Here is a 20,502-nt window from a genome sequence, read left to right as displayed (position 1 = left end):
AAGTTACAGGCGAAAGCTGGATTCAGACAATATGAAACATCTAGTTTATTAAAGAATTATACGCAATAAAAAAAAAAAAAAAAAAAAAAAAAAAACTGTTCTCATTGAAGAACAGAAAACTACTAAACATAAACCTGGCTGAGTAACTACAACATTCATCAAGCTACATAAAGCTGGCTGTCAGCAGGCAATGCAGGTGGTCACGAGTGAAAAGCATCATCAGTTGCTAATCTCCACATCATTAAGAAAAACAGACCGTCGCTCCCACAGTTAATCAGCCGAGGCTCTAATGGTGCAACTGTTACAGTTCTGGTCTGAGGAGAGTCTGAGCAGAGCGCCAGTCACTATAGAGCAAAAAAAAACAAAAAAAAAAAACAACGTGTTCAACAGGATTTGTTTTTCACAGCAGGGATTGAAGTCACTTAAAGCGCTCAGTAACTCTGAGTAAAATGAGCAGGAATGTGAAAGCAGTTTGTGCTGTGGTGGAAATACAGCCAGCCTGTTACACTGTGCTCAGATTAACAACAGCTGCTGTGACTGTACAAGTATGTTTCACAAGTATTGTTATATTGCAGAGTACACAGAATTAACTGGCCAAGGATGTAAACAAAACTGACAGAATTTTCATACAGATAACTTCGCAGAAAGGAAGGAAGCTATGGCTGGTACATAGTTTAGTTCTTGGCGTGTCACCTGGAAGCATGAACAATATATTTCTACCTAAGCCAGAAGGTGAGACCCAAATAGCAGACGTTTAGTCCAAACGCTCATGAAGACCATCAAAACCTTCCTGCTGCCTGAGACTGTGAAAGCTCAGGGCCACACTCCTGTCACTGAGTTCAGTTCATGAGTAACTTCTCTAACTGATTCACACTGAGTTGCACAAATCCAGGCAGCATCTTCAGGATGGGAGGCAAGTGTGCAGCCTCACTGTGCTTCAGGCAAACCAAAGAATCACCCTTGTCGGTTAAACAGCATTTCCATTCAGCGCAGCATATTTTAAACTGCTCAAGTTGTTGCTGGATGAGCTCCCAGGTGTCCAGGCTGCACCTTGTGTTGAGGTGCCAACTTCAAACACTTCGTGGATGGCTTTTCGGAAACAATGGAAGTTATACTCAATCAAACCTGCAAATATAAGACATAAGTAATTAGAAGCAGTAGCTGTAAATACAGTGTCAGAGACACTGAAGGCCAAATCCCCAGCACCAAATCGCCTTTACTTATACTTTATTTATAGTACTATAAATAAAACTGTTAGATTAAAACCCATCTTGAACACGTCGTCACCACTTTTAAAAACACTCGCAGCAACAAAACATGGTGCACATCCTCCTCAGGGCCATCATACTGCATCAGACATTTAGGACCTGATCAGTCAGGAGCAGAATTACACACCTTTCCTCTCAAAACTCTCTTCTCTGAGGATGCAGACAAGGGCGAGAAACTTTGTGACCTCTTTCAAATAAAGCACTGTAGTGTTGTTGAGCTTGATGATGGCCAGAGACTCCTTGTCATAGGCACAGCCACTGCCATCCTCCATTAGACTGCAAAGACAGAGAAGCACCTTTACACTCTGAATAAAACAGATATTCTCCCTGCCAAAGATTGTACAGCATCATTCTTCTCACCCGTAAATGCAGGAGAAATCAATGACAACATCTATCATGTCACAGCAGAGTTCATAGGACTGCATATCCACAGGAGAGCTGTCCGTGGCGATGTAAATCTTGCTAACAACATCAAAGAGGAAGGCTTTCTCAATCCCAGAATGCTAAAAACATAAAGGATGTTAATAAGGTGCAAATAGGACTTAGTGTAAAAAAAGTGTCGTCAATGACAGAACATACTGATATGAAAATATTCAACAGGTTCTCCAATGTTGGTAACTGAGGAATGAGCTTCTGGACGACTTTACTGAAGGCTTCAAATATGGAGTGGTCATAGATGCTGGTCAGGTAGAAGCTGAGGAGAGAAAGGAGGAGTTGAAACACTACAAAATTACACTTTCATCAAACAGGTTAAGGTGAAAGCCTCATGTCTCAGCAGCTCTAATGCCACAAGACAAGCAACAACATGCCTGCTAAGTGTGTGGACGACTCAGAGATGGAAAATGAGTGCAACATATGCACTATAGACAAGTCAGACACTCACCTGAGGTGGACCTTCTCCAGGCTGGCATCTGCCAGATCATCATTGGCCCTCTGATGAATGTCTCTTTGTGTTTCTATTTTGTGGTCATCTGACAGACCATCCACTTTATGAATGAACACAGCAAAGTTGATGTCTGGATTCACTTTGTAGGCTCGGGATACGGTGAGATGTAACCGCCCGAGAGCCTCAACATAATCGTCCTAGGAACCGGAGAGACACATTCATGCTGCTAACACAGGAAACATTAAAAACCTAAAACATAAGCACCAACTCGCACTAATGTCACCTACCTGAGCGTCAATGACAAAAATCAAAGCACCGGTTCCCTTGAAGATCATCTCACTGTCAAACGTAGGGTCGAAGAAATCCACCTGGCCAGGAAAGTCCCAGATTTGGAAGTTGACAAATGAGCTGCTGGAGATGTCGTCCTTGTAGATTTTGTTGGTGCTCTCAAGGAATAAAGTCTCATTGGGCGACATCTTGTGGAATACAACCTGGACAGGGGCACAGATGATTATTATTTCAGTCTAATGTTACTTAGTCTTTTTGCACTTAGTTTACAATTTCACTTAAAGCCTTTTAACTTGTTATGTTTAACATTTACTCTGTTTATTGTCTAAAAAGTCTAATATTTTCCCCACAGATCAGTGAAGTTACAATAAATATCAGAAATAGCTCTCAGCATAAAGCAATAACTTTAAACAGAAACAAACATACAGTCTTCAAATTCATCAGAAACACAGAGACTCTACACACTAATACTGATATTACTTTTCTAAGATTTATTTCACAAAAACTTAACTTTTAGCTTTGTGTACCTAATAAACTGGCAACTCAGTTCAGTTTTCTTCCATTGTATCTCAGCCCTGAAGCTGACGTGATGTGTTCAGGGGTTACTAGATGTTAAAAAATATAATAATTATAATCATACTTTCTGAATAGATGACTTGCCACTCCGCCTCAGCCCCATCAACAGGATCCTCGGTTTATCAGCTGGGGTGGAGGTCTCCTCCATGTCTGGCTCATCCACCCCATAGCCAAAACTTTTGGGAAACGAGCCCACAACACCGTAACTCCTCGTCAAAGCGGGCTCCTCGAACTGAGTAGACATCCTGTGTTTAAACGCCTGTCCTGGGTCTGTTCTCTGGTGGTTTTGATCTGAATAATCTGGACAGGAATGCGATTGTCGAGGATTTGCACAACGAGCTAGCATGCCCAGCTAAGCAGCTAGCAGCTGGAGCGCATAGTCACGCCAGGTTTGGAGCGTAACGAATCCACGAATCCATCAAATGCGATAAATACAAATAGGTTAAATGATCATAATATCAGTCCAGGTATGATCAGCTCGAGCCAGACAAAAGGAAAAAGGCTGACTAAAAACGTTTGTCACAAGTTAGACATATCAGTGTTGCCAGATATACCTAACAAAGGCTTGGAGTAGGAGAGAGGTTTATTTGTCCTTCCGGTATCTAATCTATATAGAGAATGTGATCTAAATATCTGCATAATTAAGAGGTTCCCTTTTAAGTATTTTTGATAATTCAAAGCTCTTCATTTATGTGAAGAGAAACTTGAACCTTAAATTGAGCAGCAAACACGCAAAGTCTGGCAACACTGGCAACCCTTTATTTTTAGCTCCGCCCCCCAACTCTGATTGGCCATCGGTCTAAAACATCGTCATGTGATATCTCTCCCAGCAGAAGGCGGAAGAACAAATAAACAGTGAGTTATGTTTTGATAATTAACAATCTTTGGGACATTATTTCAGATTTATTATATGAAACTGTCTCCTTTTTTAAAAGAAAAGGCGTTTTTATTTTAACCTTTTTCTTCACAGGTGTGTATATTGTAAAAATGTGTTTAGTCATGGTTGTATTAGGCGGAAATCCCATGCTCTTAGCTTGTTGCGGCCACATTACGTACGGATCTTTGAGCCATTTGGCCAATGTTAAAGCATAAGCTCTGGGATGATTCTGATAATGTATCTGATACTGTGTCGGTGCAGTTATAAGGAAATGAAAACACTTTCGATATCAGGAAATTGTAAACACCATGTTTTCTGTTCCCCACGTGATTGAACCACTGACTGTAGAGCAGCCACAAGCAGAGACTCGGCGTTCAGCTTTAAAATCATCTTAAAACCTACTTGTTTCGCTTTTTTTCCCGGATCTGACATCTCTTACTTCGTGGGTTTTCCTTATTTAATGTCTTCTCTTTTTCTCTGTCTTCAGACTGTCTTTTCCTTTTTTCTTCTAAGCTCTTCATCATTTTTGATTTCAAATGTCCTGCATAAAGACATAGTCTCTTGCACTTTCTTTCTGGCTTCAAGGTCGAGGATGACAGCAGCCATCCTGTGTTTCCTCCTGGCTGGTCCAGTCCTGCTGGTTGCTGGGAGCCCAGTCGACGACTCCAACAATGGGACCACACCACTGGTGATATGGCACGGGATGGGTGAGTGAGTCTGCTGCACATTGTTACACTGGTCGGATAAAAAACACAGCCTTTTATTTCACATTAAGTGGGAAAAAATCATCTTATTCATGTACTGTATCTGTCCTGTTTTGGCTTGTGTCAGATCTGCACTGACAAAAACCTTAAAATTAGTAAACTGGAAATTTTGGACTTTCTCTTCGAGATTATGAGTCAGGCCTCCCAGCAGAAGCTTGTAATGACGAATTCACTGGCAAACAATTCACTTGATTTAGGAAGCTAAATTCAGAAGAGGTTCGGTGCTATCAGGGAGAGGAAACTAAAATAAAACTCATCTTCAGTTCAAAGACTTAATGTCGAACAAAATGTTAACAGTGTGTTTGTGTGTCTGGTTTTCACACAACCTGGTTTACCTGTGTCGCCTGTTGTTTTTTGGTGAAAGTGAAAGCAAAAAACAGTTTGTTTTAAACACTTACACTAACAGTAAGACTAGTGAAATGCATAAGCTGTATTGTGAGCCAGGTGAGATGTGGTGTGTAGCTGGTTCTGATCTCATACTGTCCTGGGGGAAATCCAGCCAGGAGAAGTGAAAGAAAGAGCAAAATGTTCACTTCTCCTTCAACAGCACAGGTGTGTCTGAGGTGCTTCTTTCAAGCTACATGAGCCATGAAGTTTGTTCATGAGCTATAATGTTTATTAAAGCAGCTTGTTTGTATGCTGGCATTCCTTTGGTAAGGCTGGCAGATGACACTGGAATTCCACATATTTAGTGGGGTTGGCATAACGACTCAGTCTATATTTCTGCACATTTTTGGTTAATTCTTACCATTAAAATTGGCCAAATTTGCTATTTGCCCATGACTGTGCATATAACTCTCACTGAATTACCCTGATGCAGAAGCACATCAAAGAACATGTACTACACTTGGCACTGTAAAGATGAGTTTAGCTCAATTGTTCAAACAATATTACAGTGAATATTCATGTCTTCACCAGGGGACAACTGTTGTAACCCCCTCAGCATGGGAGCAATAAAGAAGATGATCGAGGAGGAGATCTCTGGCATTTACGTTATCTCACTGATGATTGGGAAAAATGTTATAGAGGTATGCTGTGGGAACACACGTCCATGCAATTAGCAAAATTTGTCTGTGGTCATGTTTTTAACTCCAAAATAATTAAGTTTATAATGAAAACAGGATCTGAATTCACATCTTTTGAGCTTTTCTGTTTCTGCTGTCCATAGACTGTGTTTCTCTAGTTGAAAGTAGCTACTTTAACCTTTAATATAAAAATCTGTTATATTTCACTGTAACTTTAATTTCTGTGAAGATACTATTGTCAATAGAAAACACTGGTCCTCCTTTCCTTTTGCACAAATACACAATTCACATGAAAATGTTTAGCCAAGAATGTCACATGAGAAGCAGGCATACAGCAGCTTTGATTGAAACGTCCTCATGACATGTAAGGAATCCTATTCTGTGATATTTGCAGTGCTGGTGGCAAAAGTTACATCAGAAAAATAGCTCTTTTACAACTTCACTATGTAATTTTTCTGTGTTAATATTCATAGCAAACCAGCATGGCTCTGCTGCTTTTTGCTTTGATCCGTCATGATGCTGTGACTTCATCTCTGCTTGTGGATGGTGCTCGTTTTCTTCTTTTAATCTGTCTGTCATGCTTTGAGTTTCTCATGTTTCTCCTCCTGCAGGACACAGAAAATGGGTTTTTCATGGATGTGAATGAGCAGGTGTCCATGGTGTGCACTCAGCTGGCTCAGGACCCAAAGTTGAAGGGAGGATACAATGCCATGGGCTTCTCGCAAGGGGCACAGTTCCTGTACGTAACTCCTGTTCTGCACGCTGAATGTTTTGCTATGAGCATGTGAGAGAAATTGGTTACTGAAGGAAATACCTAGACAAATATTGCAGAGAATGCAAGGATTTCAGCTTTTGATAGAAGATATTAAATCTGAAGTCCTGAGCTTCATACTCAGACTGCAGCTTCTGTTAGACAGTACTTTTTGTTCCAGGTATTTGTCTCCTGACAAGAATGAGGAAACTCACTGTGATTCCACCTGGTTGCTCTCTCCACAGGAGGGCCGTGGCTCAGCGCTGTCCCTCTCCACCAATGAAAACCCTGATCTCTGTTGGCGGCCAGCACCAAGGTAACATCATTATGAGAGAAAAAAAAAACAGCTCATTTCACCCTGAAAAATGAGAAAATACAATCACACTGTTTCCCTGTTCCCAATTTATGTTCTGCAGACAGGACTGACAGCATGTTGACCATATTCTTCATATGCTTTTTATTTTAACCCATAATATCCCACAGATCCTGCATAGTTTATTCACAGCAATCATTTTTTGAAAGTGCCAGAAAACGACGTGCATATGAATCATCATCACAAACTCAAACAAGAGCCCCCTAACAAACAGATGTGTTTTAATCCTCAGGAGTGTACGGGCTGCCCAGATGTCCTGGAGAGAGTTCGCATATCTGTGACATGATACGCAAAGCTCTGAACAATGGAGCATACACTGACCTGGTCCAAAAACAGTAAGCTGTCCCCTCTCTTCCTCTCTCTGAATGAGTGCATGCTGCTGTGTTTTGCAGCCCTGGTTTTGTGTCTCTGTCGTCACCACTGCACAGACGGTTGTTCCTGTTTTAACTGGTTGCGTAGCACTGATGGGAGCTTGTGTTTGTGGTTATCAGCTTGGTGCAGGCACAGTACTGGCATGACCCCTTAAATGACGATCTGTACAAGAAGCACAGCCTCTTCCTGGCCGACATCAATCAGGAGAGAGTCAGTATTCACCACTCCTGCTTTTATTGGAGACCTGTTCACTGATATGCAAAGCACAATATATAGTAGCTTTAGAAAGTATTCAGACCACTTCATGTTTTCCACAGTTGTTACCATTCCTGCTCTTCACTTCCTATTAAACATCAAAACTGAGATCTGAAATTGTGTACAAATGAATTTTCTGTGGCATTGACTGTGGCAAACTGAAGTGACTGGATGTAGAAAGGCTGTAATCAGCTTGTTTGTTTGCTTCACAGGGTATAAATGAGACTTACAAGAAGAATCTTCAGAAGCTGGAAAAGATTGTCATGGTCAAGTTCCTGCAGGACACTGTAGTGGATCCTGTTGTTACTGAGGTAACATGCTCTCAGTTTTTAATTTTTTTTAAAGCATCGTCCTAAATTTCTCAAGTTTCAGTGCCCTCGTCTGTGGCGTCACTAACAAACATGTTCTGGTTCTTTTCATAGTGGTTTGGCTTCCTGAAAACAGGTCAGGCCAAAGAGACAGAGACTCTACAGGAGAGTGTTCTCTACAAAGAGGTAACAGTCTAGTGAGATGATCAATAATCTGTCACTTTTCTGAGGCTAATGTGTTAAAAACCCACATTCATTCTGAAAGACTTTAAAGAAATAGTTTGGGAGAGTTGGAGGATTGACATTACTCACTGGAGTATATTTATGTGTGTGTGTCAACACTTAGGATCGTCTGGGCCTGGCAGCAATGGACAAGGCCAAAAAGCTGATTTTTCTAGCAAGTGAGGGAGACCACCTGCAGTTCACCCGAGAATGGTTCAACAAAAACCTGCTGCCTTTCTTACGCTAGAATCGCTTGATAGATAACATCGAGTCATGTTGGAGGAAATTTATTTCACCAGTAACTAAAATAACATCCAGGGTGTTTGAAGACCAGTATAATGCAAATAAAGAGTAAACTGAACCTTAATAACCAGAGCAGGGAAACACACACTATTTCATTCATTTTGCACTGATCGCTTGCAGCACGTTGATTCAGTTTTACGATGCCTTGTCAATTTTAAACTAATTTGCATGTTAAGTCTGCTGCTATAAAATGTTACTTCCAGTGTGAGCCATTTCTTTTTTTTTTTTTTAGGTGAAAATATCTTTTAACCAACTAACAGTAACTTTTAACAGCTAAAACATGCATCTGTACATGTTTTATCCAATAAAGACAAACCAAAGTCCACTCATTTTTCTGCAATACTTTTAATGATATCTCCAGTACTAATGAGCAGAATTCTTTTGGACCCCAAAAAAAAAAAAAAAAGTAAATAAAAAGAGACAATATAAAACAAAATTCATCAAAGAGCTTCACAGCTACAGGAGCTGACGATAACCAAAGAGTGTAGACAGCTGGAGCGCGTGGAGAGACGCTGATGGTGAGGCCTAATATTTAAAGCTATTTAAGAATTGTTCGTATTGATACGAATGAGTACAGCAGATATTTCTACTCTGAAGACTGAAGTTGAGGTGATGCATTCAACAGTAATGATTGTTGTGCAGTCTTATGTCATTTCCTTTCTCTTCCACTTTTTAAGCTCATCTCTTTGCTCTTTATTGCAAACTTCGTACATGCCTCCTTACATGGAATGTTTAATACTCGGGAATGTCCTATGTGTAGGTTTAAGGGGAAACATGAGGGATTTTTAAATTTTCTATTTTAATTGTTCCAACATGGTCTAGATGGAAGGTTTCACAATGTGAACGTGGTTTTGCACAGGTTTACTTCTATTTATGTGCTGAGAGACTAATTTTTCTTTTTTAAATATTATCCACTATGAATGTTATTACAATCTACATCAGTGGAGGTGATATGGATGTCACTATCCTCTGTGAAAGGGCTTCGTACGACAAATACTTCAGTGAATTGCATATAATGGAACATAAAAACACCAGCCCCTCCTGACCAGGAAGAGGAGAAAGAAAACTAACCTGAAGCATCCTGATAGCAGAGCCTGATCAGCTGCAGTGGTTTTTTTTTTTTGCAGAGCAATCGATATCCCTGTTCCCGTTATATTTAACTTTAGCACTGTCCATATAGATTAAAAAAATATTATACAGAACATCCCAGCTATTGGCAAAACTTGACTGTTTTTGAAAAGTGCTCACTGACTGCAGAGAAAACTAATCTGAATGACAAACTGCTCCTTGGTGATTGGCTGGAGGATCTGTCCTCTCATTGGCTTATGAAAAGGAACAGCTTAAGCTGTGATTGGCTGAAGGGGGTGGGGGATAAAACGCACAAGGTCCGAATCCCAGTCTACAGTGTTAGCTGGTGGGGTGGTCGATCAGTCAGGTAGGCGTCTGCATTGAAAAACAAAAGGGTGGGGATGATGTTGAAGAGGGGCGGCCATTTCATGTCCTGCCCCCAACATTTATCCGGCGATCTCTGTTGCTGTGGTAACGAGCTTCTCGCCATCCCAGATGGTCTTGAACTGCTCAGGAACAGGAAGCTCCGTCTGACAGAAGGAAATGGAGAGTGTTCAGCTTAAAATGCAAAATTCTATTTTACATTTGCCAGCAGATGTTCTCGGTGTCATTGTATGAGAATTTATATTGTTTGATAGAGTAGAAAAAAAAAACAAAAAAAAACATATGGGTACGACATGATAGAGAATTTATAAACAAAAAAGTTTTCCCCATCAGATACAGTTTCATTCATGCATTGAGCTGTTCTGGCCTTACATTCAAACTGGTTCATACTTTTCATTCAGAGGATACTCACAAATTCTCCATCTTTGTTGGGCACCAGGATGTTCATCTCTGAGCTCTTGGCGCTAACGATCTCGCAGCTCAGAGAGTCTTTGCTCAGGTAAACATGGCAACCGTCCGTCTTGTTGATGGAGATGGTGGGGACCTTACCCATGACCTGGATATGAAAGAGCAAATTACCTCTAATCAGTGGAATAAAATAAAGCTGAGATTCTGTATTGATCTCCATGCTCCTCTATTGCCCAAAACTAAGCAGGTTCTAGTGTAATCGCATGAATTTAAAGCAGGGCGTTGATGAAAAATGGGTTGATGCTCAGCAGCATAAACCAAAAACAGCAGAAGAGTGAGAGGGCAGCAGAAATCACTGGCTGATTTGATTAAATGCAACAAAGCCAAAGGGCAGGATCCAAACATCACACCACAGTGGGCGTGCAGATGATGACTATGATGAACTGTGTCACACACCTGGACCTTGACATCCTTGCAGTTGATGATCTCCACGATGCCCACGACATCATCGAACACCAGGCCTGTTTTCTTACAGTTGTCTGGCAGAGGAAAGACACATTTAGTGTCCTGCTTACGGCAACACTGGCTCTTTCGCAAGTAAATACAACCTGTCCTACTTTCTCATCACAATTTTTTTAGCAACTGATATTTGATTTGCTGTTTAAAGGACAGTACTAAGCTAAAGGTCAGTTTCTCCACAGTTTATTTCAATGAGAGCTGCAGTCTAATCTTACTTTGCTGGATTATTTGGGTTGATAGAAGTATTTATTATTTGCTATTACTTTGACATTTTATAATGTGGCATGGGCAAGAACAAACACTGAGCTGTACAGTCTCAAAACCTCAACACTCTTGGCCTCACATTAAAAACAGTTGCTTCTGTTCTTACCCACAGTGATGGAGTTGATTTTGCCCTTAACCTGCAGGGTACTTTTGTTACACTTGAAAGCATAAACCACTTGCTTCAGCTCAGTGTTACTGATCACCAAGTCCTGTGCTCCCTCCTGGTTCTCCTACAGAGGAGAGGAGGAAAACAAGCATGAGGATGAGATTAAAGAGTAAAAGAACAAGACAAAGGCCATGACTTCACAGTCTGAGCTCATAACTGAACAATAAAGTTATCTTCAAATAAACATTTCAGTAAAGTTATTCTATCCCACTCAGAAATTCCTTCCAGCTAAAAGACAAAAAAACACTACATTTATTGTTAATATGGCCTGTTACTTTCCTCACAGTTTCACCTTTAATGGGGATAAAAGAACTAGATCTCAGGATAAACTCATTTCTAACTTGGACTTGGACCGTCTGGTAATTTTGTAATGAGAGTAGACCAACAACTTACCACTTTCCACTTCTTCCCCTCCAGCTCCAGAACAGGGGGCAGGGTGCGGGTTGGGGGGGCAGACACGGCAGGTCGGGGGCCGGCAGAAGCAAAGGGTTTTGGTCCAGTGCGCACTGGAGCATTCTGACTCCTCAGGGTAGGATTCTTGTGGGTCTTCTGGTCATCGCTCACATGCTTCAAGCCTGAAAGGTTGAGAAAAGAGGGAATCATAATTTCAGTCTGTGGTATAAAATGTTTCATTTAAAGCAAAGATCACTTAGATTTTGAACATCTCTATATGTAAAAGTGTCCAAGTGCTTCGTGTATTTCAAGCATTTAATGCAAAGCATGAGCAGCAGGAAGTGGTTGCAGCACTAACATATTAAAAGTGAGTGAAAATTGAACTGCGATTAACTTGAAACTTCATAAACACTAAATCAATCACAATGATCTAAGTGATGACCAATGTTGAAGTTCCAGCTGATGAAAGGAGATCAGCAGCTACCCACCCTTTGTGATGGCAGCTCCCTTGTTGATGGAGGCGAACAAAGCATTACGATCGTCGCCACCTGCATCACCGCCACCAGAAGGTCCGCTAAGGTCCATGGGGGGTGGTGGAGGTCCAGGAGGAGGTGGAGGAGGACATCCACCAACAGGAGCACTGGGGGGAGCTGCAGAGGCTGAAGCTATGGGACCCTGATGTGGACAGAAAAACAAAAATGCTCAAACAAATAAGTCTTAAGTAACATTTTTGCTCTGCAAAAATTACATTTAAATATTACAGCATAGCTTAAACTGACAAATCCAAGTGTCTACATGTACAGAGTATTTTCAGGATAATGACCGAACGCTGAGGGAGATAAATTTGAAATCCTTCCGTTTTTTCCTCTTAGTTGCAAACATAAAAGCAATTTACAGATTCATGAACATTTCACATGTAAATTGCTAAAGGGGGAACATTTCACTAAGTAAAACATTGTTTTATTTACTAGTTTAGGGGTAGACAACGTGGCAAACACAGAGCTATCTCTGATTGGACATACATGTGATCAAAAGTTAAAATCACTTCAGAGCTGCTCTAACACTCAGTGTGAAGTGTCTTATGCTTCACATTCAGTGAAGAACTTTCATTCCCAGGTTTGCACTTTAAATAGTAATCGTTGGACTCACGCTCTTGCTCCAGGTCAGCCCAGTGGTGTGGTGCTGTTTGATGTAGTTCTGCAGCTCAGTCCAGATGGAGACGTAGGCCTTCACCCAGTCCACGTGTGTCTTGTCCCTGTGAGGAAAGAGACGGGAACAGGATTGAGTGTTGATCATCTTTTTGAATTTTGGCATTATATGTTTCATTTTCCCATCAAGCAATTTATTGTTCCTCTTCCCTGGTCTCTAAGTCCCCAAGGAAAACAGACAACGTACGAGACCCTCGACACACAGAGAGAACCTGATTTACTACAAATGGAGCATGGAATATTTTCCTAACCCAAATTAACTACTAGGCCATGATCTTGTACTGTATAAGCTAACTGTTTCCACACCAGGCCCCATATTTGCATATAGCATTACTGCTTTGCATTTACCTCTGCAAAGAGCTCACTGACAAATTTGAATACAAGCTGTGCTTTTATGAAGCTGTACAGCCTTTAGACGTGACTGGAAACCAAGTCCACTCAAACACACAGGCTTTGATTTCAGGTCTAAATACAGGAAGTCTACCTCCAGCTTGCATCAGCGCTGACTCAGTCAAACTGTGGGATACTTAGACATAAAAAGAGCCTAGAGTCAGGAGAGGATGGAAAACAGATGGGTCCTGCAAACTGCTTGGCTATATCTGAAAGTCCCTTCGACACCTTTATCTATTACAAAAAAACCCCCACAAACAAATAGCAAAATAAATGCCTCTATATTGTCGCATTACATCTACAATTAGTGTGTGGTCAGCTTTACCGCTGTGGACGATGTAGAGACCTAAATGTAGAGAAGCTTTACTTACTTCTCCTTGTATTCCTTGAGCACACGGTTGGTGTAGAACATGGCGGCATCCTGCATCTCTTTAACATAGGGGCACGGCTTAGGAGCCTAAAACAACAGAAACCAAAGCGAATATCATCAGTGTCTAAACTGCAATTAAAGGAACAGATTGAAATACTCTCTTGTTACATGGAGCTACAGCACAGAGGTAACTAACAGTGTAAAGACTGTTAGAGATAAAATAGACTATAGGAAATCTGCTTATTTGTTTCAGTGTTAAGCATCAGATGAGATAGTTTTATTTTAGTGTAGAAATAATATTTCTCATATGTTTATTAATATGTTAATTTGTGAGATTTAAAGTGATCATTAACTGTTTGTCTGTTCAGTGTTAATGTGAAGTGTCTGGTGGCTCCATCATTGATTTTCATCCAACTCTGCGCTGGAAACCAGTTACATGTCTTTTCTAAATAAGAGTATTGTTAGACTATACATGTCATTAGTGAGCTGCAGAGGCATCAGTAAGCACTTTGGACAGAGCCAGGCTAAGCTGTTTTCCTCTGTTTCCAGGCCTTACACTAAGCTAAGCTCATTGTCTCCTGGCTGCAGAACGCAAACATGAGACTGGAATAAATCCGCTGTCCGAACTCTTGGAAACACAGTTATTTCACAAAATATCAATGTTTTCCATAAACTGGGTGCTGCAGTCACATTTATGAGACGGACATACAGAAGTAGGAGTACAAAGAATGAAAGCATTGACTATGTGTAATTAGTCATAAGAGTCAAAGCAGCAACAAACAAAGAGTTAATCATCTAAACTGTAACAATGGAGCTCTGTTGCTGTCGCCCATGTGTGGGCCAAGAAACTGTCCCTCACCAGACAGTGATGACAGAATCAAAGAGAGGCTTGTTTCCGGCCATTACAGACTCTGCCTGCCCCCACACACAGACACACACACACAGACACACACACAGAAGAGAGCGTAAACACACACAGTCACCCACTGTAACACACAAACTACACTGCTAAAAAGTTTTCCTTCCAGCCCATTCGCCCATCCATCTGCAGCCTCACCATGGCGACCCATCCAAGGGCAGGCACGCTCTCGCTGACGGCAGAGAGGTGGTTGAAGTGCGGAGAGCTGCGGTTCTGCTCGCGAAAAGCCTGCACCTGCTGAATGGCTTTGGACACCGGCTGCAGGAGAGTCGTCAGGACTGCCTGAGCAGACGAGAGGTGACAAGTTTCACAGTTAAAACTTTATCTAATATGACAAATTTAAGTTAAAGTGTTGGATTTTTAGTTCCTGAGAGCCTTGTTTTGTACACAGTAACCAAAGATACAAATAAAGTTTTATTAAAACAGAAAACAGAGTTTTTCTCCCAGCACTGTGTGGGCTGCACCATAGTGGATGCACATCTACTTACAAAAGTTGGAAGAAAAAAAAAAAAAAAAAGCCTCAAACTCCCCATATAGTAAAAAAGGCAAAAATTCAACAAAAAGGAAGTAAATAAGTGCTGGTACCATTTTTTCACAAAGTGAATAAAAGAAGGTAAAACATCACTGTGTGAAATGATAGTAAGAGAAGGTATAGTGTTGTTTTGAGTCTGGTACAGAAGAGTGACAGGGCTGTGGGGAGGCAAGAATAATGAAAAATACAAGTTGTTATAACTGATTGACCGACTGAGCATTTACTCAGTGTTTAACTCACATCAGAGGGCTTCTGGGAGGATGAGGCTGTTACAAGGAGCTGTCTCTGAGTGGAAAATGCCTGCTTCATCATTTCTGCCTGAAAGAATGAGAGCAAAAACAAACTGAGTAGATGGGGATGGAAAACAAAACAACTCAGTGTTTTCTATCATTTACCATGAATTACACATCTTACCACACTGACAAACATACATTCACCACTTATTTTTCAGGTTTCTAAGTACATTTTCATGTCACCAAGCTTACCCTGCAAATGATCATGTCAGTGGCTAATATGATGCATAAAAGTGCCAAAAGCAACATTTAATTTCTCTCCCATCTGAAACTGTCACCTACGTGTTTCTGGACGTCACCTCCTATCTGCTGGCTGAGGGAGATGTACTCAGCCAAAGGACCACTGACAATCTGGTCGAAGGCCTCAACAAACACTGAATCAGCTGCAAAAGATTATAAAAAGGAGAAGTGGGCATAAAAATTCATTCAGTGATACGGAAAATAAAACAAACTGACATAAATTAAAAATACACTGGATTTCTTTTAGATTTGAGCAGTAAAATCTGAAGTACATTTAGGAACAAACATGATTGCATGGTGATATGATTACAACAGCAGCAGCATCCAGTTTGAAAGGTTTGAAGGGATTACAAAAAAATGCTTGATAGACGTGAGCAGTTCTGTTTTACAGCAGCACACTGCTAAGCACCTGAAAAGACTTTCAAAAAGTTGGCAGACACAGCGTCAACACAGCAGGTGGATGTTTTAACAAGCATCACATCCTCAGATGTTTTACAGTTGTCATTAACAACAGCTGCCCTCAAACCTACTTTATGTGCAGCAGTAGCTGTAATGTGGCTGTAAGGAAAGATAGTCAAATATCTTTTTCGCTGCATTGCTGGAAAAAGATGCAGCCTCACACGTTACTGCGAGATAAGAGGTCAGCAGCTCAGGGATTTGTTATGTTTCAGTGATGAGCTGTACTGAACAGCTGTGGCAGACATTCACACGTTTATCTGATTTCTTAACCAGAAAAAGCTTCTTTTAGGCTCCTTTTACCTCCCCCGCCAGAACCTCCAGTGCTGCCCCCTGGGCCGGACATGGATTCCAGACGGCCCACCGCCACCTCCAGCCGCTGCACCAGACTCGCCAACTCTGCCATGCCTGTCAGGTAGAGAGTTGACAGGTGAAAACAAGCATTTACTGACCTCCCTTATAATATTCAGCAAACCCTCTTTCTGCAAATGCTGCATTGTTATATCTGTAACTCTGATCTCTCCAGTTCAAAAGCTCTTAATTGATGCAACCTGTTTGTAACCATTAACTGATGCCTCATCCATCTGTTTATTCTCACATGATACTGAACCACACAGTAAAAATGTCTGGATGGGGACTAGCATCAGCATTTAGCACAATTTATTTTTTAAAGCCAAAAACATAAACTTTATTCATTTGGCACTACTGTATAGTTGCTGAACTGTCACTGAAAATATGGTAGAAGATGTAATCACAACCTATGGGCCAATTTATGCCCAAACCAGAGACAAAAGATTTTCCAGTTTTTAATAGTTGCGTTTGCCTCGATTGGCTGTTTTTAAATCATCGAGACACGGTGGTACTTTCTGAACCCTCTAATTGGAATTACTCCTGGGAGAAAAGGTGAAGGCAATTGCTGCAATTAAAAATGAGCTACTTGGTTAGAATAACAACAGCAGGCCTCTGGATCCTGAGCACATGATTATGGTGATTTAGTCCTACAAGACTTGAAACAATCACTGCTTTTACATGCACCGTATTTACTGTAAATACATGCAACACATCAGTAATCACATTTACAACAGAAACATACATTTAACTATTATTTGGGCTTTCCAAGATTAAAGTTGACAAACGTGAAAGAAAGACCAAAAATCCTGGATGTCATTCCAACACAGCAACATAACATCAATTTACCACTTTTTGCTCAATACCTCATGACTCAAAAGTTATGCCTGACACAGATGTTATTACAGATGTTCTCAATCATTTTGACTGGTGGACGGTCACAATTATCCTGCATTGTTCACACAGATCAAATCTTCCAGCATTTGAATACGTGAAGCCAAAAGGTGTGAATCTGGAAGACCTTCTCAGCCCTGCACTGAAAATCACTGAATGCCACCTTAAGAGTGGTTGAGTAAGAGAAAAGAATGAGAATGGGTCTGCTGGTAAACAGGTCAGGACCTGCTGAGCAGAAGTATGTAGTTTATTTCTGTAGTCTCTTCAGAGTGCAGACCTGCCCTGTTATCCCAAACTATTTCAGCTGGAGATGCTACAGAGTTACATACCAAACTACTTCAAACTTTCAGGACAGCAGCTATTGTGCAACCTTAGTAAGCAGCTACACATCACCAATATTAAAGATGGTGCCACATCTGATACCAGCAACACACTGACTCCTAATCCACGCCTCACAAGTACACAATAAACAACCTTAAACCCAGGTCTAGCATAATCTTGCACATACACACACCTAATGAGAAAGGCTAACATGACAAACTGTTTGTAACCAGACACTGGCTTCATCATGTGGCTGAGAGCGGCTCCAGGCTCAGGTACTTACACCTGGCTGACAGTGAACAGACCCACACAGACCACTCTCACTAATGACTCCACTCAAAACCAACCTGCTGCCATCTCACCTTCACTACTGAAGCACTCGAATAAATCTTCAGTTATCTAACCTAACACAGAGCGCTTCGCATTTTAGGCTGTGACAAAGCTGAAGCTGAATTTGTAGGCACCTGTCTAGTCGTAATAACATGGGGAATTTAAATTGTACAAACAGGCTGCCAGCTAACTTGGCTACTAAACTGTACAGCTGGATATCACACCACAACACGTTGCCTTTTGGCACAAAGTTTCACAAACAGAGCTGAACTGAAGCTGTCCACTCTAATATTCTCATAACAGATTGTCCTTTTTCCAGGAAACACCAAACCCAGTTGTAACCTCTTGCCTGTATGTGCCACTTCTCTCCGATTTGATATTGTTACAAGCCAAATATCTTTAGGTAAATCCTTAGGATGTGTTTTCGCTGAGATTTAATGCATGGCAGCATTCATGGTTGGAAAAGTTGTGAAAAGTGCATTGTACCATCATTAGACTCAGGCCTGCCCCTGAGGCCCACATTAATCATGTTGGTGTAGGCAGGTTATATATTATGTCAGCCCTTCAGCTCTTAAATGAAATCATACCAGTGGGACAAAGTATCAGGCACTTTATATTACCCTGAAATGTTTACTGAAACTACTCCAGGAGGGCTGTTTACTTTGAAACCTAAAGACAAAGGGTTTAATTACTCAAAGATGATGAAGCACTATTCTTACAGTCTGTTTAATGCAGGATACTCCCATTCAAAAATGCAAAAACATCCCTTTTCTTCCTTACTTATTCAGAGAGAGTTGGAAATCAACTTCTCCATGAGGCTTAGCGATAAATTAGATCATAGCAGGACACACACACTCTCTCTACCCTTGACCTACATGTCTAAATGTTCAGGGCTGCAGCAGGATTTAAGATAAACCTGCAGAAACCAGAGTTCACCTGTTTGTTTCCTGGTGCAGGCTGAAAGGTGAGTCACCAGAGTAAAGGAAGGGAGTGGCCCCTAAAGGTGCATGTGGAAGTAAACACCAAAAAACAAGCACCTAAATGTTATGAGCTGCTGAGAGGAGTTAGTGTAGAAGACTAACTGTACTTCTAATGACACAAACATTTTCTGTTCCGATCCAATTTGAATCCAAATGTCAGACACATTTGATTGTATTGGGCGTCTCCGCTACATGGTGAACATTTCCTAAAGTGACCACATACTGTGTGCTCAAGCCAGGAGCTGACCACCAAGGAAACTCCACTCCTGTCGAGGAAGAAGGAACAACTTTCCAGAGACATTAGGACGGATATAGCAATGACTCAAGCCAGGAAACCAAGCGTGCCATAACATTTTCCTTAGCTTTGAGCACTATAAAAGGCAAAAACAACTAAAATAACCACAGCATCAGAGGTGAAGGAACCTGATAACATTCCAAGTTTCTAACTAGGATTTAAAGAACATTGTTTATAACTTATTAAATTTATTTATACTTTGCAGGGATATTTCACTTGAGAGATGCAATAAAGGTTAAATGTTAATATAAAAAGTGAGTAGAGTCTTCCTGGAGTCTTGCGCCCCTTGGGCCTTTGGCTGGTTCGTAACCCAGACTGGATCCCTGCTTTTTCTCCTGCATTTGATCTTTTTCTCCAAAGTGTAAAACCCTGCCAGCTGCAATCAGAGACCTACTTTTGTGGACATGAGGCAGAAATGCTCTGCACTGAGCACCATGAGCATGCAGGAGCAGTGGAGGGGGTTAGGCCTGTGTTTGTGCTCCTCTGCCTGGGGGCCAGACGTTCAGACATAAAGGAGGGAGCGTCCAGATCAGTATGTTTGCACTTGGAGCCAATGATGAGCCGCACAAGCAAAAATGGGCCAACGCAAGCTCGCTGAGCTCCAGCCGTCCTCTCAGTCCTACTTCGGTGGGCTCAAGGCTCCGACAAATGAAGTTCAAGCCGCTGATGTTAATGCGATCATTCAATCAGACGGCTAGGGAGGCTAAAGCTAGCTAGCAGAACCTGGGTGGGTGTTATGGGGAACTCTGTCTCTAGCAAGTTATGTCTCCCTTGGCCCAAAACCGGAACTCAAGTAGTCCAGTCTCAGTGAAACAGGACAGATGAAGAGGCATTGTGACAGCCTGAGTGGTCTCAAAGCCAAATACATTTTCTTTTTTGTGCCCGAGAGCTGTTTCATCGACGAGGGCACAAATCTATGTGGCGTACAAAATGTGTCATAACACCACCCGGGAGAAAAACAAATTGAAAACCCCTTAAAAACAGTTTGTGTTGCACAAAGCTGCGCAGATTTGCAGCTGTGTTAGAGTCGTACGTGTGGTCTGTTATTTCCTCCTCCCTGCTGCTCATTGCCTCAGTCTCTCTCGGCATTTCCTGGAGTTTTTTTCCGCCTTGTTGTCCCCATCGCTTTATTTTAACGCTACAGCAAAAACCGTCAAATGAGCCACGAACGCCACCGTTCGTCGGCCGCATGCCGCTTACCTGCTAAAGTCGTCAAGCAGTGATTTGGTCCTTTATATCGCTATCAGTGTCGCCGTGTGCACAGCAGACTGGACTCCCTCTTTTCTTCCTGTGTCGGTGAATTTACCCAGCTGTCACCGCGCCGCGTTTCCGCCCATGTTCGCGCAACTAATTCCTTTTCCATATAAGGCATGTGCGCGGCGCTGGACGGCGACAAAAAGAAGGAGAAGCAACTGTTTTCCTTCCTCTATGAGCAGACATCACTTCGCAAATGACC

The 20,502-nt window shown here is 41.5% G+C and overlaps 3 protein-coding genes across 6 annotated transcripts; 1 reads left to right on the top strand and 2 right to left on the bottom strand.

Moving 5' to 3' along the window:
* Positions 1-150: 150 nt before the first annotated feature.
* rragcb (Ras-related GTP binding Cb) lies at positions 151-3,768 on the bottom strand. The gene is made up of 7 exons (XM_026299779.2): positions 3,083-3,768; positions 2,442-2,645; positions 2,152-2,351; positions 1,848-1,962; positions 1,629-1,771; positions 1,396-1,544; positions 151-1,125 (listed from the first exon to the last, which is right to left on the bottom strand). The coding sequence occupies exons 1-7, from the start codon at positions 3,362-3,364 to the stop codon at positions 968-970; spliced, it is 1,251 nt and encodes a 416-aa protein (XP_026155564.1). The 5' UTR covers positions 3,365-3,768; the 3' UTR covers positions 151-967.
* Positions 3,769-3,817: 49 nt separating this feature from the next.
* Positions 3,818-8,594, top strand: ppt1 (palmitoyl-protein thioesterase 1 (ceroid-lipofuscinosis, neuronal 1, infantile)). 4 transcript variants are annotated; one of them, XM_026299780.1, is made up of 10 exons: positions 3,818-3,873; positions 4,481-4,602; positions 5,578-5,687; positions 6,296-6,423; positions 6,681-6,751; positions 7,041-7,143; positions 7,300-7,390; positions 7,648-7,746; positions 7,858-7,929; positions 8,090-8,594. In XM_026299780.1, the coding sequence occupies exons 2-10, from the start codon at positions 4,488-4,490 to the stop codon at positions 8,210-8,212; spliced, it is 912 nt and encodes a 303-aa protein (XP_026155565.1). In that variant the 5' UTR covers positions 3,818-3,873; positions 4,481-4,487; the 3' UTR covers positions 8,213-8,594. The 4 variants fall into 4 exon arrangements, with proteins under 4 accessions (XP_026155565.1, XP_026155567.1, XP_026155566.1 ...); XM_026299782.1 differs by lacking the exon at positions 3,818-3,873 and adding an exon at positions 3,878-3,988; XM_026299781.2 differs by lacking the exon at positions 3,818-3,873 and adding an exon at positions 4,190-4,337.
* A 570-nt stretch (positions 8,595-9,164) lies between these two features.
* Positions 9,165-20,396, bottom strand: cap1 (CAP, adenylate cyclase-associated protein 1 (yeast)). Its single transcript, XM_026299777.1, has 13 exons — positions 20,247-20,396; positions 16,182-16,286; positions 15,465-15,565; positions 15,130-15,207; positions 14,496-14,639; positions 13,440-13,525; positions 12,620-12,725; positions 11,959-12,145; positions 11,471-11,652; positions 11,018-11,141; positions 10,585-10,667; positions 10,133-10,276; positions 9,165-9,866 (listed from the first exon to the last, which is right to left on the bottom strand). Exons 2-13 carry the CDS (start codon positions 16,282-16,284, stop codon positions 9,783-9,785), a joined length of 1,422 nt encoding a protein of 473 aa, XP_026155562.1. The 5' UTR covers positions 16,285-16,286; positions 20,247-20,396; the 3' UTR covers positions 9,165-9,782.
* Between the last annotated feature and the right edge of the window lie 106 nt (positions 20,397-20,502).

This window comes from Mastacembelus armatus, chromosome 11, assembly GCF_900324485.2.
Source record: "Mastacembelus armatus chromosome 11, fMasArm1.2, whole genome shotgun sequence".
Classification (NCBI taxonomy): domain Eukaryota; kingdom Metazoa; phylum Chordata; class Actinopteri; order Synbranchiformes; family Mastacembelidae; genus Mastacembelus; species Mastacembelus armatus.
The sequence above is the reverse complement of the archived record's forward strand: the minus strand, read 5'-3'. Positions and strand labels throughout refer to the sequence as shown.

Excerpts from the sequence above, each read along its gene's own strand:
- cap1 (XM_026299777.1), bottom strand. The coding sequence starts at position 16,284 with ATGGCAGAGTTGGCGAGTCTGGTGCAGCGGCTGGAGGTGGCGGTGGGC. Across the intron at positions 14,640-15,129 it reads CCTCCCAGAAGCCCTCTGAT|GCAGTCCTGACGACTCTCCT; the intron begins GTGAGTTAAACA and ends TCGTCTGCTCAG. Across the intron at positions 11,653-11,958 it reads GGGAGCTGCCATCACAAAGG|GCTTGAAGCATGTGAGCGAT; the intron begins GTGGGTAGCTGC and ends TCAACCTTTCAG.
- ppt1 (XM_026299780.1), top strand. The coding sequence starts at position 4,488 with ATGACAGCAGCCATCCTGTGTTTCCTCCTGGCTGGTCCAGTCCTGCTG. Across the intron at positions 6,424-6,680 it reads TCGCAAGGGGCACAGTTCCT|GAGGGCCGTGGCTCAGCGCT; the intron begins GTACGTAACTCC and ends CTCTCTCCACAG. Across the intron at positions 7,391-7,647 it reads CCGACATCAATCAGGAGAGA|GGTATAAATGAGACTTACAA; the intron begins GTCAGTATTCAC and ends TTTGCTTCACAG.
- rragcb (XM_026299779.2), bottom strand. The coding sequence starts at position 3,364 with ATGCTAGCTCGTTGTGCAAATCCTCGACAATCGCATTCCTGTCCAGAT. Across the intron at positions 1,963-2,151 it reads CTGGAGAAGGTCCACCTCAG|CTTCTACCTGACCAGCATCT; the intron begins GTGAGTGTCTGA and ends TTCTCTCCTCAG. Across the intron at positions 1,772-1,847 it reads TGTTGAATATTTTCATATCA|CATTCTGGGATTGAGAAAGC; the intron begins GTATGTTCTGTC and ends TTATGTTTTTAG.